At 40.3% G+C, this 16,356-nt stretch overlaps 1 protein-coding gene across 1 annotated transcript in view; it reads left to right on the top strand.

Moving 5' to 3' along the window:
- ctnnbl1 (catenin, beta like 1) overlaps positions 1-16,356 on the top strand; it is a 220,812-nt gene that overhangs the window by 104,759 nt on the left and 99,697 nt on the right. The window contains exon 10 of the mRNA XM_068000628.1: positions 14,511-14,659. Within this exon, the coding sequence (XP_067856729.1) occupies positions 14,511-14,659 (149 nt within the window). The remainder of the gene's footprint in view (positions 1-14,510; positions 14,660-16,356) is intronic.

Genomic DNA, 16,356 nt, shown 5'->3' with positions numbered 1-16,356 from the left:
TTAGAAAGTACTCTGATCTATCCTTTTTAGGTCCAAAGTGGATGACCTCACACTTGCCTATATTGAAATCCATTTGCCACAGTTCTTCCTATTTACTTAATCTATTAATATCTCTAATTTTATGCTTCCATCTAAACTGCTTACAATGCTGCCTAGCTTTGTGTCATCAGCAAATTTCAATATATGGCTCTCTATCCTGTCATCTAAGTCGTTAATAAATACTCTTGATGTGGAGATGCCGGTGATGGACTGGGGTTGACAATTGTAAACAATTTTACAACACCAAGTTATAGTCCAGCAATTTTATTTTAAATTCACAAGCTTTCGGAGGCTTCCTCCTTCGTCAGGTGAACGATGTGAAAATGAAATCCTCGAAATGAAATCGCATTTATAATTCACAGAACAATGCTTGGTGAGTACAGACAGTCTGTCTGCACACTGATTGCCTTGGCAACGGGCAGTTGAAAAAACTGTCTGTACTCACCAAGCATTGTTCTGTGAATTATAAATGCGATTTCATTTCGAGGATTTCATTTTCACATCGTTCACCTGACGAAGGAGGAAGCCTCCGAAAGCTTGTGAATTTAAAATAAAATTGCTGGACTATAACTTGGTGTTGTAAAATTGTTTACAGTTAATAAATAGAGTCAGTAGTTGAGGCCTCAACACAGATCCCTGTGGGATACCACTAGTCACATCCTGCCAATTTGAGCACCTGCCCCTTATCCCTACTCTCTGTCTCCTACAGCTCAGCCAATTTCCTAACCAGGTCAATGATTTGCCCTCAATTCCATGAGCTTCAGCTTTAGCTAACAGTCTCTTATGAGGGACTTTATTGAATGCCTTCTGGCAGTCCATATAAATAACATCCATAGACTTTCCCCTGTCTGCTACTTTAGTCACCTCTTCAAAAAATTCATTCAGGTTTGTCAGGCATAACCTACCCTTTACAACCCCATGCTGGCGCTCTCTGATCAGCTGAAAATTTTCAAGGTGTCCGCTCACTCTGTCCTTAATTATAGACTCTAGTAATTTCCCGACAACAGATATTAGGCTATCTGGTCTATAATTCCATGGTTTCCCCCTCTCACCTTTCTTAAATAGCGGAGTTACATGTGCAATTTTCCAATCTAAAGGGACGGTTTCTGAATTGAGAACACTTTAGAAGATTATAGTTAGGGCTTCTGCAATGTTCTCACCTACTTCCTTTAAAATTCTGGGATGGAAACCACCTGGTCCTGGGGATTTGTCACTCTTCAGTGCTAATATTTTCTTCATTACTGTTAATTTGCTTACCTTAATTATGGTGAATCCCTGTCCCTGATTCAAAATTAGTTTCCTTGGTGTGGCAGGCATGCTATTCTCTTCCTCTAATGTAAATACTGCCACAAAGTAATTATTTAACATGTCCGCCATTTCCTTATTTTCATTTACAATATCACCACCAATCAAAGGGAAATTCCAGCCCACAATTTGCATATCATGTGGAATACGAGTCTCCCAAAACATTCTTACTTGTGAAGACTACTTGTAGAGTAAATGGTTCTCCATTCTTTGCATTAGTTCTTGGAATGATGAAGAAACTTAGCTTCAGTATATAAACTATTTCCTCATCATTCAGCTTCTGCATGTAAACAGGATATATCCATCATCCTTTAAAATGGGATCATATTGGGACAGTTTTGTGCTGCTGTTTTCATCAGGTTAACTCCCATTGTACTGTATACAAAATTCTGGCAAGACTATTATTTTACTGTTTGAAATACTTTGAAGAGGAAGTAGGTTCCTAGATATTCCATATCATTTTAAGTTCTGTTTCAAAACTTAATTTGTAGTTTCCTGAAATGTGTTTGTGTGTCAATTCACTGTCATTAATTGAGCAGGGATGCATTGGTGAAGACAAGTTGAACAGCCTTTTGAGGGATTTAAAAAATCTCTGCACGCACAAATCTCAATATTTCTGGCCACTAATAGTAATGTAACACTATGTTTAAACTAATGCATAGGAATCTGCTACAAATTGAGTTTAGTGAGGTTATTGTTGGGAGACATTGATTACTGAGTGAAGATAAATTTTGCTGAGAGTTCACCAACTGTGCCCATGGATAAGAACTTCTAGAATCCAGTTAAAACCATATCATCCAATCTGAAAAATGGATCTAAATTAAATGCAATGTAATCTTCAGTTAAGCATCTTAATTAGGATTAAATCTCATTTTAAAAGCTCTGAAAAAAATCACCAGATTTTCCACCTCTTCCTACTTGGGAGTCGACAATCATTTACGTTACCTTGACTCTCCAAGGACCCTGAGGTATAAAGTACCGGCTGAGATGAGTTACTAGCCCAATGCAGTACGTAAACAGAACTTAAAACACACAGCAACATGAAAAGTTCTGAAGATTTTTTCTTCCCAGTTGTCTTTATTTTGCCAGTAGCTCTTTCTAGTATTTGTCTGGAATTCCTGAATCAAAATAGATTTTGGACAAAAGTTGATGAGAATGACATTACACCTTCTGTGTTCCCTAGAGTGATACCATGGTCATTGGTTCAGTTAGTGTGCTATTAGTCTGCTGTTGAAGACAGATAAGAATAAAAGACTGTCTCTCTTTTTAGTATTGAATGCCTTCTACACTTTTCAAAAAGGAATCTGTTATCTGTCATAGAACACATGCAGGAATGATTTCTGTGAATTTCTAATTCTGAATACTAGAGAGTGGACGTAGCCTTTGTTCAATGGTTTATAACAGGCTAAAAATTTTAATTTTATTGGGACAGAAAAAGTACTGCCTAAGATCAGTGCTGACATGAGTAGAATGGGCTTCTGTTAAGCTCTTTGTTCTTGCTACATGATTCTCAGGAGAACTGGGTGCATGAAAAATAAAAATTGAAAGTTTTGTGATATCTTATTTGGAATGGAGTGAAAAAGGACAACAAAATTTAATTAGTAGCATGAAGATAAAAATATTTTCTTGACTGGAGACCGGTGTTCTTTAAAAAATATTGAAGTGTTAAACCAACAGATTTACATGCAGTTAGCCTTCCTTTACAAATGTGGGTGCTATCGCAAACTGCCTAACGATTATTAGCCATAACAAGAATTTTCAGACAGTAGGGTATTCTGGCAGTAATAGTTAAATTGAATCAGTTTCTTAAGAAAAAAAATATAATCCTAGTTCATTAGTGGTGTGTTTGTAGTTATGTAGAACCACCAACATTAATGTTGTGTTGCAAACTTGAAACCTGCAGTTGCACATGATTTAGATACTACATTTGCACATGAACTTTGGCAAAATCTGTTTCTTTCTAATTTATAGATACAGTTCTACATTTCTCTAATGTGTCATTGCTCCATTGTGCTGTATCACAGAATGTCAAGATGTGGCTGTGCTTGCAATATCATGCAGACTCTGAGTTCCTGATTTGAAATTTGTACACTTCACCAATTTATGGCCTGTCTCTTCCCCCCACCATTGTGTCGCCCCCAGTTAGCATCTTATAATGCACCCAATTTACCATATTTATATTTGTACCCCATATTCTAAGTTTTCATTTATACTGTCCCAACAAAATTAAAATTTTTAGCCTGTTATAAACCATTGAACAAAGGCTACGTCCACTCTTTAGTATTCAGAATTAGAAATTCACAGAAATCATTCCTGCATGTGTTCTATGACAGATACTGATTTATATTTTTTACGCTACTTATATCCAGCTCACCAGTCATTTAAAATAAAAACAGAAAATGATGAGAATGCACAGTAGTTCAGTCAGCAGCTATAAAGGAGAAGGGCAAGTTCATGTTTTGGGTATATACCTGCATTCAGAACTGAAGATTAAGAGATGGCGAACATTTTAGTAAGGTTGAAAAAAATAGAAAAAAGGAATGGGAGAGAAACTCCAGTCATAGAGAGAGAGTTAAAGGGTTGAATGATCTGCACACTGCTTAAGAAAAAAAAACTTATATAATATAGAAGATAATTTCAGTGAGGCAATGGAAGGACATTAAAACACAAAAGAATGTACAAATAGGAGAGTGGAAAGATATTGGGGGGGGGGGGGGGGAGGCGGGCGGCCAGCCACAAATGAAAAGACAAGAAAATGGTGAAAATTAGACAGAGGGGGAAAAAGCATGCAAAAGCAGACTGTCTGAAATGAAATCAAAAAGTACTGGTGAAACATAATGGGTCCACTGGTCCCGAATAGAGAAACCATTGCAGATTAAAACTGTATGCTGCAATGTATAACAGGCAAAACCTAGTGAGCAACATAGGTGAAGTCTTGGAGCAAGTTACCTGACCTTGTGTCTGGAAATGATGTAGAGGCAGCTGTCAACGAGGAAGGAGATATATATATATATAAGGTTATAGGTAATGGTGAGAAAGTAAAATCTGTTTAATCCTACATTGTCTGACTTCTCACTATGATTTAGACATTGTTCCGACTACTTCCATCTCTATTTCAAATTCTGACACTATCCATGGTATTTCATTTGCCAATGTTTTTTGGCTAGAAAACCTCCTATGTGGCCTTGGAGTAGTAATAGGCTTTCTGTTGATTAATTGTAAGCAGATGCTGTGCTGCGCTAATTTTTAAAATAATTTACTTGCGCTGCATGCAGTTTGGACTTTGTGCAGGACCTTCTTCAGGATGAAATTTCTCTTTCCATTTTGGGAAGCAGCCCACGAGTATTACTTGTTAATTAGAAGAGTGTGCTTGATGATAGGACTGAAATAGTGTGGTGTCGATGCTGGTTATCCTGGCACAATACATTCGAGTTTAATTTGCATCCAGATCAGTCTGCAACATGAATGTGATTAAGCACTCTGAAATCAGCCAAAAATTATTCCTCAAAGGAGAATGAAACATGAATTGCGGATAGTGGGAGAGAAGGGGACTTATGCTGGCACCGAGATGCAGGGAATGGGCCACAAATACTATAAAGTGTGGTGCGTAAGTTGTATCTCTTGCACATGCTTTTCTGTGCTCTAAGTATAAAGGTATAACCGTAGTACTTTACTGAAATGGCAATTGTAAGATTGAGTTGACAAGTACTCTGGATTCTGTGATAGTTTATTTTATCTGTTTGAGGAGCTTATTATTTGGTGCTACTGTTGAAAATTGCAGATTGATTTAAATATTGGCTGTGGCAATCAGTGCAACAGATCACCAGTTGTTTGGACCAGGCTGCAGCCATTTTTTACTCAGAGTTTCCTTATATCGTCTGCAATTTACTTCCATATACTATTGATACTTGCAGTATTGATACTGATATCCAATGTGAAGATCAGTGTACCAGTGGTCAAGTGGATGCCTTTTATTAGCACCGATTGCCACAGCCAACTATTAAAGAAAACAAGACTGCAATTTTATCTCGAGTTCAATTCTGTTCATTGCTGTTTTTAAGCATTCAAGCTTCATTTGATGCAGTTTATGCTATTATAAGGCACTCTAGATTACATTACTGGCTTTAAATCACTCCAGTGTATTCATTATTCTTTACTTCACTATTCTTCGTAAGAAGGTTGTGTTGCTCGAGAAATGCAAACCGACAGATGTGGAGCATCTCATCTCAGGGAAAGCAGCTAACATTGTTCTTCATTTATTCCACTTCCACATCCAAAACCAAATAGTCATCCCATGAGGTAGCAATGCCTGGGGCACTATCATTCTAAGAAACTCTCACCCTGGGTGGTCAGGTGATCATCATCCATTCTGCTTTATATACGGCCTCATGCTGGGATAAGCCTTAGTTCTTTTCTCGTCATTAGCAGATTTTCTTTTCCTGTACAAGAAAAGGATTAGATGCTGTTTATTGGTATATACCTATTTGTATATAGTTTACTGGCAGAAGTTTAGAAGCTCCAAGTTTTTGGTTTATAGGAAGGAAGTTTCTCTGAAATTTATTTTGTAGCTTTTAGCCTGCAACACTGTTGCACATTTCGTACAGATACTGACCTGGAATTTCCTGCTTATTTGCGTGTGTCTCTGGGTGCAATCAGGACGCAAAGCCAATACGTGGCCTAAAAGATTTCAGAATTTTAGGTGTAAGTACAATACGCTCAAAACTCCTAGATCTCTTACGATCGTCTATCGCTTCCTCCGCTGAAACACATCCACGGGGGACCTGTGCAAGATTAACCAAGCGGCAGTGAGGGCCTGCATTCAGCAGATAGCTGACACCCTGTTCCACAAAGCTACATGAACAGAAAGGGCTAGCACTCTTCAACATTCAGACGGTCTGTGACACACGAGTGCATATCCTGTATGTGAACGCGCAGCACGCGGTTGCTTGTCACGATGTATTCATTGTGCGTAATTTGGTCATTGCACACATGCTCGGGGATGGAAACCCAGTGGAAGAATGGATGATCGGTGACCAGGCTTACCTCTTGCTCCCTAAATATTAACATTGTTACAGGACCTCGAAAAGACCTTAACTAGACCCTGAGAAACATATTGCAATTACAAATAGAACTTTATGGCAATGTTAAAGTCTCTTTAGAAATTTGAGGAACTATTTACAAGAATAAACCTTAAATGTACGTTAATCGACATTAGCATTTTGGTTAGTAATGTCTGCAACACTCCAGCCTGACGGTCTGTATTTTCCCCTAATTATTTCTTAATTCAGAATATGTTCAACTAACTTGTAAACAACTCTCAATACCACTTAATGCATTGAAGAATAATAATTTATACGTTTCTTATAATTTTGGGAGAAAATTCCTAAATTTCAACCTATTTTCCCCATTCAACTTGTTTTAATATATAAAAAAAAACTGAAACAGGACATGTCTAGTGCATTGTTATACTTGAGTAACAGCTAACTTTAATTGAAAATGTTGTTTGAACTCACCCATGAAAATAATGAAGGGTTGAATATGCCATCAGAATACATAATTGTTAGACAATATCCTTAGGTTAGTGAAGATTTCTTAGACTGTTTTCTTCAGTAACAGCCAACAGTAGGCCTGTATTACAAATTCAGGCCTACTGTAGATACCTTCCTGGGTTTAGTGGCATCAATCGCTCTAAGCAGTCTGAGCACATTTTATAGGAGTTGACTCACACTGCCCTATATTTACTTGTACAATAGCGTACCTGGGGTTATAACAATAGTGTGCCCTGTTACTTGGACCAGATTTTCATATGTTTCACACATGTACTTCAATCGCCGCAAAGATGAACAGAGTGAACACTTCTTGAGACAACGTTGATATGAATCAATGAGCTGTTTTATTTCACACTATGATGAACATACAGAACAGCAGTTTTGATCAGACTCATTTAATTCAATCTGTACAACATATCTTCATGTAATAATACAAAATAAAGAGCATGTCAAGCTTCTCCACATAAGTGGGTCATATTTGATTTAAACGAAATGACTTCTAATTGTCTTTGTGTTTATAACGTCTTAGTCTTGGCAAAAGCTCTTGCAGGTTTCTCTTCAAAAAATCTGACTGCCTGTGCCTGGGTTCTAACTCCCTCTGTTCACAGACAGACAGGGACCGAAAACTTTCCAACACAGTGGGTGTGAGATATTTTCCGATTACTGAGACAAGCTAAAGAGTTGCTTATTGCTTACATAGTGTGAAAGCTTTAAGGAAAACAACTTTGATTAACACTTTAGCCACATTTTGTTTAGATGCCTTTTTTAAAACTTGTGAGAATACACTTTGTTTTAAAAATGAACAATGAAAGTGACTCTTTTTCCAAATCCTTTGTGGAAAAAAATCACCAGAAAATTTTAAAGTAAGACAGCTTGTTTTAATATATAAAAAAAAAACTGAAACAGGACATGTCTAGTGCATTGTTATACTTGAGTAACAGCTAACTTTAATTGAAAATGTTGTACCAGCAAGATAAACCAAAGTATGCAAGTTTGTGTGCCACACGGAAGATATTCAAACCCAGACATTGTTGTTGTGTTTAGAACTTACATTTTACAATACTTCTCTTCTCCTTTCTCCGCCCCCCCCCTCCCCAATATCATTGGGGGGAGAAATAGGAGCCGGGCCTCTTCTGTATTTTGTTATGCTACAGGATATGTGAAAATGGAGATGAATGCAAAGATAGAAGTGCATTTCACGAAATACAATTACATTGACAGATTATACAGCATTAACTTCCCTTGTACTTGACGACAGCTTGTTGTAGCCTAGCAAAGATAATTTTTTATGTGTGTATAATGTGGCTTGCCAAGAATGTAAAATATCCACTCTGCAGTTTGGAGGCTTGTTGGTGATTTTATTCATTTTCAGTTAACTGGTTATTTTCACCAGTGCTTAAAAATTAAAAGATGGAGAATATAATGTCAGCTTTGCCATTTATATTTGAGTCCAAAAGAGACCTGTAATTTACAGTAAAGACACATCAGTTTCTGTGATTTTAATGGTCTTTAAACATTGGAGCTATTAGTGTTGCTGCTCCAGTGCCTGCTATTTATAATATGTATGTAAATAGTCACAGTTTTTCTAATGTCCACTACTGCTAAATTAAATGGCATGTTGAATGTATGATACGTTTAGGGAATTTGGGAAATAAACAATTGTTTCAGCTATTTGTTTAAGAAGCATAATGACTTTCTTACTGTACTGTTCTGCAAATACCTAAAAAAAATTGTAATACATTTAATCGAGAGGGAAATGAAATTATGATTTTCAAGTCAGTATTAGGCAATACAAAACACATTCATACAGCTGTAGCAAAAAAGCTTGAACAGAACATTTCACTTGGTGATATTGACTTGCATTGCTAAGAGATTATATAACAAATTTGAAGTCCATGTTATACTGCAATTTAGCCGCAAATTTAGTCTTTACTTTTCTAGGTTGTTTAATAAACCAGAAACACATGCTTATTTGGATGCATTGATGTAAAAGTCACAGCTGGTTTGGATCATTAGGTTTTGAGTGCAACAATTTAAATCCAAATATTCAGACATCTCACGCAGTGAATAGTAGATATTTCATTCTCGTTAAAATGCAAAATTGAAAATGCAAGAACAGGAAGATGAGATATTAATTTCAAGGAACAGTGGGGGACCAAACATTTGTTGGACAACTGATAACTCACTGTGCGGAATCAGGTCAAACCTACATGCTACCATTCTGTGGCAGTGTGTTGATACAATACTACATCATCCTTGCCATCCCACCCTTCGCTGATTCAGAAGATCATAGGTAATTAACAGCAATTCCTCCATTATTCATTTTACTGATCATCTTGATTGGCCTCTTGATCCAAGCTGCCGTTTCCAGTTCTTTGTTGGCTGGTAGAACATCTAAAGTGCAAAGAGCTGGTGAAGAGGCATTCTATTAATTAGAGTGAGCAGCAAGATGGTTGCATTGCAATGCTTCAATGCCTCATTGTCCACTCAGCCAGAATGAATGGAAAATAGATGCTCTACCTTAGTTCAACAATTTTTCTTTATTAAATGCTGAAATATTCGATACTAAAATTCTTCCACTATTGTAATTAACCTCAACAGGATCTTTGTCGTATGATGTTTCCTGATTTTTACATTTTTAAGACTACTTTTAGTTATGTCATTAGTACAGTACCAAATTTTGAAGTTTTTTATTGGTAAGATGATTGACGGGGTGAGGTATTAACTAACACTAGTAAAGCTACATCCATCAAAACAACAATTTACATTTATGTAATGCCTTTAATATAGCTAAACATCGCAACATGCTTTACAGGTGGTGATTGGGAATGAATGCTCAACAATGCAGAGACATTAATGAAGGCTTTGCCCCCAAAGGTGGGGCAAGGGGAGGGGGAATAAATAGACCAAAATTTGAGGAGCAGAGCATTTGGGAGAAGCTGTAGGGTCTACAGGAGCTTGCAGAGATCGAAGAGGGCAAAATAATGGAGTGATTTACAGATGAGGACATGGATACTCAATGTAGTACATTTAAGGTAGTACGGTAGCATAGTGGTTATATTACTAATAATCCAGAGGCCTGGACTAATAATCCGGAGTCATGAGTTCAAATCCCGCCACAGCAGCTGGGGAATTTAAATTCAATTAATTAAATAAAATCTGGAATTAAAATTCAATTAAATAAAATCTGGAATTAAAATACTAGTATCAGTAATGGTGGCCATGAAACTACCGGATTGTCGTAAAAACCCATCTAGTTCACTAATGTCCTTTAGGGAAGGAAACCTGCCGTCCTTACCCGATCTGGCCAAAATGTGACTCCAGACCCACAGCAATGTGGTTGATTCTTAATTGCGCTCTGAAATGGCCTAGCAAGCCACTCAGTTGTAAAATCTCGCTTAAAAAGAGTCATAATAAGAATAAAACCGGACGCACCACCCGGCATCGGACCACTAGGCACCGGATACGACAAAGGCAAACCAAGCCCAGTCGATCCTGCAAAGTCGTCCTCCCTAACATCTGGGGACTTGTGCCAAAATTGGGAGAGCTGTCCCACAAACCAGTCAAGCAACAGCCTGACATAGCCTTACTCACAGAATCATACCTTTCAGCCAACGTCCCAGACTCTTCCATCACCATCCCTGGGTATGTCCTGTCCCACTGGCAGGACAGACCGACCAGAGGTGGTGGTACAGTGATATACAGTCAGCAGGGAGTGGCCCTTGGAGTCCTCGACATTGACTCTGGATCCCATGAAATCTCATGGCATCAGGTCAAACATGGGCAAGGAAACCTCTTGCTGATTACCACCTACCGCCCTTCCTCAGCTGACGAATCAGTCCTCCTCCATGTTGAGCACCACTTGGAGGAAGCACGGAGGGTAGCAAGGGCACAGAATGTACTCTGGGTGGGGGACTTCAATGTCCATCACCAAGAGTGGCTGGGTAGCACCACTACTGGCCGAGTCCTGAAGGACATAGCTGCCGGACTGGACCTGCGGCAGGTGGTGAGCGAACCAACACGAGGGAAAAATTTACTTGACCTTGACCTCGTCCTCACCAATCTACCTGTCGCAGATGCATCTGTCCACGACAGTATTGGTAGGAGTGACCACCGCACAGTCCTCGTGGAGATGAAGTCCCGTCTTCGCACTGAGGACACCATCCAACGTGTTGTGTGGCACTACCACCGTGCTAAATGGGATTGATTCAGAACAGGCCTAACAGCTCAAAACTGGGCACCCATGAGGCGCTGTAGGCCATCAGCAACAGCAGAATTGTACTCCAGCACAATCTAACCTCTTATGCCTCACTCTACCATTACCAACAAGCCAGGGGATCAATCCTGGTTCAATGAGGAGTTTGGAAGACCATTCCAGGAGCAGCACCAGGCATGCCTAAAAATGAGATTGCAACCTGGTGAAGCTACAACACAGGACTACATGCATGCTAAACAGTGGAAGCAACATGCTGTAAACAGAGCTAAGCGATTCCACAACCAACGGATCAGATCAAAGCTCTGCAGTCGTGAATGGTGGTGGACAATTAAACAACTAACGGGAGGAGGAGGCTCTGCAAACATCCCCATCCTCAATGATGGCGGAGTCCAGCACGTGAGTGCAAAAGACAAGGCTGAAGCGTTTGCAACCATCTTCAGCCAGAAGTGCCGAGTGGATGATCCATCTCGGCCTCCTCCCGATATCACCACCATCACAGAAGCCAGTCTTCAGCCAATTTGATTCACTCCGTGATATCAAGAAACGGCTGAGTGCACTGGATACAGCAAAGGCTGTGTGCCCCGACAACATCCCGGCTGTAGTGCTGAAGACTTGTGCTCCAGAACTAGCTGCGCCTCTAGCCAAGCTGTTCCAGTACAGCTACAACACTGGCATCTAACTGACAATGTGGAAAATTGCCCAGGTATGTCCTGTCCACAAAAAGCAGGACAAATCCAATCTGGCCAATTACCGCCCCATCAGTCTACTCTCAATCATCAGCAAAGTGATGGAAGGTGTCGTCGACAGTGCTATCAAGCGGCACTTACTCGACAATAACCTGCTCACCGATGCTCAGTTTGGGTTCCGCCAGGACCACTAGGCTCCAGACCTCATTACAGCCTTGGTCCAAACTTGAACAAAAGAGCTGAATTCCAGAGGTGAGGTGAGAGTGACTGCCCTTGACATCAAGGCAGCATTTGACCGAGTGTGGCACCAAGGAGCCCTCGTAAAATTGAAGTCAATGGGAATCGGGGAAAACTCCCCAGTGGCTGGAGTCATACCCAGCACAAAGGAAGATAGTAGTGTTTGTTGGAGGCCAATCATCTGAGCCCCAGGCCATTGCTGCAGGAGTTCCTCAGGGCAGTGTCCTCGGCCCAACCATTTTCAGCTGCTTCACCAATGACCTTCCATCCATCACAAGGGATGTTCGCTGATGATTGCACAGTGTTCCATTCCATTCACAACCCCTCAAATAATGAAGCAGTCCGAGCCCGCATGCAGCAAGACCTGGACAACATCCAGGCTTGGGCTCATAAGTGGCAAGTAACATTCGCGCCAGACAAGTGCATGGCAATGACCATCTCCAACAAGGGAGAGTCTAACCACCTCCCCTTGACATTCAACGGCATTACCATCGCCGAATCCCCCACCATCACCATCCTGGGGGTCACCATTGACCAGAAGCTTAACTGGACCAGCCATATAAATACTGTGGCTACAAGAGCAGGTCAGAGGCTGGGTCGAGTGACTCACCTCCTGACTCCCCAAAGCCTTTCCACCATCTACAAGGCACAAGTCAGGAGTGTGATGAAATACTCTCCACTTGCCTGGATGAGTGCAGCTCCAACAACACTCGAGAAGCTCGACACTATCCAGGACAAAGCAGTCCACTTGATTGGCACCCCATCCACCACCTTAAACATTCACTCCCTTCACCACCGGCGCACAGTGGCTGTAGTTTGTACCATCCACAGGATGCACTGCAGCAACTCGCCAAGACTTCTTCGACAACACCTCCCAAACCCGCGACCTCTACCACCTAGAAGGACAAGAGCAGCAGGTAAATGGGAACAACACCACCTGCACGTTCCTCTCCAAGTCACACACCATCCCGACTTGGAAATATATCGCCATTCCTTCATCGTCACTGGGTCAAAATCCTGGAACTCCCTTCCTAACAGCACAGTGGGAGAAGCTTCACCACACGGACTGCAACGGTTCAAGAAGGCAGCTCACCAGCACCTTCTCAAGGGCAATTTGAGATGGGCAATAAATGCCGGCCTCGCCAGCGACGCCCACATCCCGTGACCGAATTTAAAGAAAAAAGGTCAGCAATCTAGTGGAGGTAAGCGAGGACTAAGGTGAAAGACAAGTGAGACATAGTGTGGGACGGGACACAGGGAACAGAATGTTGGACAAGTTGGATTTTATGAAAGGAGCCAGATGGGAAGCAGTCGATGAGGGCATTGGAATACTCGAGTTTGGAAGTGGTAATGGTATGTATGAAGGTTTCAGTGAGATGGAGGTGGGCATTGTTGTGGTGGCGAAAGTAAGCAAGCTTGGTGATGGATAGGATGTGGGGTCTGAAGCTCAGCTGTGGATCGTACATAATGCTATTATTCCGAGCAGTCTGTGAAAATGGCCAGGGTGAGTGATCAAATCGATGTCAGTAGATTGCAGCCTGTGGTGAGGGCTTTGGTCTTTCCGGTGTTGAGCTGGAGGAAGTTGTGGCTAATCCAGGATTTGATGTCAGATAAGCACTCTGATGGAAAGGAGGCAGTCGAGTGGTTAAGGGAAGTGGTGGAGAGGTAGAGGTGGGCAATAACCAAGGATCTTGGACAGAAAAAGGAGTTCGGAACAGGGACAATAATTAGCCAGGATGAATGGGTTAAAAAAAGTTCTTTAAGGCTGGTTGCAGTGGTTTTGAAGGGGGGAGGAATGATGCCTGAGGAAAGGGAACCATTGATGATGTCAACTAGTATTGGGACTGGAAAAAGAGGGGGTGGGGGAATCCATCACCTCTTTGGAGGCATCTTTGTGGCATATTTGTAGTGTCAGACGTGGCACAATGGTAGCACTCTAGTTTGAGTCAGAAGGTCATGGTTGAAGCCCCATTGCGGACTTCAGCACATAGTCTAGGCTGGCACTTAAGTGAAGGAGTACTGCATTGTCAGAAGCGCCGTCTTTCGGGTGAGGCTCCAGCCCAGGTCGATGTAAAAGATCCCATGGCACTGTTTGAAGAAGAGCAGAGGAGTTCTTCAGTGTCCAACAATCCCTCAATCACCACCAAAATCAGATTAACTGATCAATTACCTCATTGCTGTTTGAGAGACCTTGCTGTGTGCAAATTGGCTACCACGTTTGTCTACAAAACAAGTGCCTGCACTTCAAAAGTAATTCATTGACTGTAAAGCACTTTGGAACTTTCTGAAGGTGTGAAAGGCACTGTTTCAATGCAGACTTTTTCTTTCCTTATGCATGCACACACATCTGGATTTTAAGAATTTTATTAAATTAAGAAACATCTTTGAATTGATTTAAAATCTTGCCTGCTGTAATTTAATGTTGGTCTAATTCTGTTATGGTGCATGAAAATCTTCTCTGAAACCCTTTGTTTTTAGTTGTTCAAGCGTCATAACCCTAGTACAAATGAGGAGCTAGAGATGATGGAGAACCTGTTTGACAGTCTTTGCTCATGCTTGATGTTGAGCTCAAACAGGGATCGATTTCTGAAGGGGGAGGGACTGCAGCTCATGAACCTAATGCTCAGGTAAATGCACTATTTCATACTTATCTCTGATGAAACCAAAATATAGTGTTTGGGCTGTGCTGAATTGCTCTTTTAGCGTCTTTATATTTGCTGAGGTTTGAGCCATGGTTCAGCTAGAACCATAAAACTAATGCAGATTGATCTCTGATCAGCTTATATTTAATTTGATCCAGACAGCATTGCTAACTACATGCCAGAACCGTGTATAAAACAAAATATGGAACTGATTAAAATACCTGTTCATCGTAGTGCATTTTTGTTTGAGTTCCATTAGCTGTTGCTGTTTTAGATGGAAGAGAATTAGCATATGCATTCAGATGTTTGAAATTGTAATTATTTTACAGGAATTGAATTGGTATCTCAAGCCATGTATTGTGAAAATAAGACAAAATTGGACTGTCCATGACTTTGGCTCACTTTAAAGTTGACTAAGCTTCTTCATTTCCTTGGAAGTGTAGTGACAGACAGTTTAATCAGACTGCTGAAACGGGGGAATTGATTTGAGGTTGAAAGAATAAATATTTCTAAAATCATTTGGGGACAGTGTGATCAATGTATTGATTTCCAAAAAGCTAAATGCTAACTGAATTAATGCATCTGCTATCAGTCAGGAGTAGGCTTATAGAGATGGAATCGACTGACCAATGGATTGAAGGTAATAAAGTAAATATTTTTTAAAAATTTGTCAACAGCAAAGAATGTAATTTTCTGCCTTTCATTGCTTTCTAAACCTAATCTTTATTTACTTCTAAAATTCAGAACAAGTTAAACTGAAAATAATCTCATACAAGAAATGAAGTACTCAACCATTTACTTAATAATGAATCTCATGGCTTTGCTCATGGATAATCAGAGGAAACAGTATGTCTTTCAGTTGCGTTTCATGTAATAGGCTGAGAGTTACAATGCCACCTCTGCGGCAAACAAAATAACAGGCATTAGTCATTACTGTTACTGAATTATCCATTGATTTCAGTGTACTGGAGACATTACAGTGTTATGAACTCAAGGATTTTAATATATTACAGATTTGTGACACCATTTAATGAACCTACAGTGTTTTGAATGAGATTTTTGTGTAAACATGGGTTACCTGTACAGTGTTTATTTATAAAGATTAAGAAGCCACATATATTGAATAGTTCCTGTAGCATTTTTCTTCAATATAATTAGGACAACTAAAGGAACGCTCAAAATCTAGCTCATTAGGTGTGCAAGGACAGTGATTAGAACAGATACAGTCAGCTTTTCTATGTGGCCTACTTATTTGCAGATAGTAGCTACTGACAAGTGATTTATGCAGATTATATTTGCATTTTTTGAAGGGTTTTTTTTATAGTGCAGTGCATTAGTTCATCTCTCCAATTTCCGGGGTGAATCTTTTGCATTTTAAAGGTGCAAGTTATCCTTGCTATGGATTTCTACCTTGCACACCCAGAGATGACATCAAATGATCCAAGAGCAGTGGTAGCACAGATTAAATACAAGAAAGATTTTTGGACACTAAGGGAATCAAGGGATATGGGGATAGGGCAGGAAAGTGGAGTTGAGGTAGAAGATCAGGCATGATCTTATTGAATGGCGGAGCAGGCTCGAGGGGCTGTATGGCCAGCTCCTATTTCTTAGAATTACAGAATCATAAAATCGTCACAGCACAGAAGGAGGCCATTCGACCCATCGAGCCTGTGCTGGCTCTT

Source organism: Heptranchias perlo, chromosome 19, assembly GCF_035084215.1.
Source record: "Heptranchias perlo isolate sHepPer1 chromosome 19, sHepPer1.hap1, whole genome shotgun sequence".
Classification (NCBI taxonomy): domain Eukaryota; kingdom Metazoa; phylum Chordata; class Chondrichthyes; order Hexanchiformes; family Hexanchidae; genus Heptranchias; species Heptranchias perlo.
The sequence above is the reverse complement of the archived record's forward strand: the minus strand, read 5'-3'. Positions and strand labels throughout refer to the sequence as shown.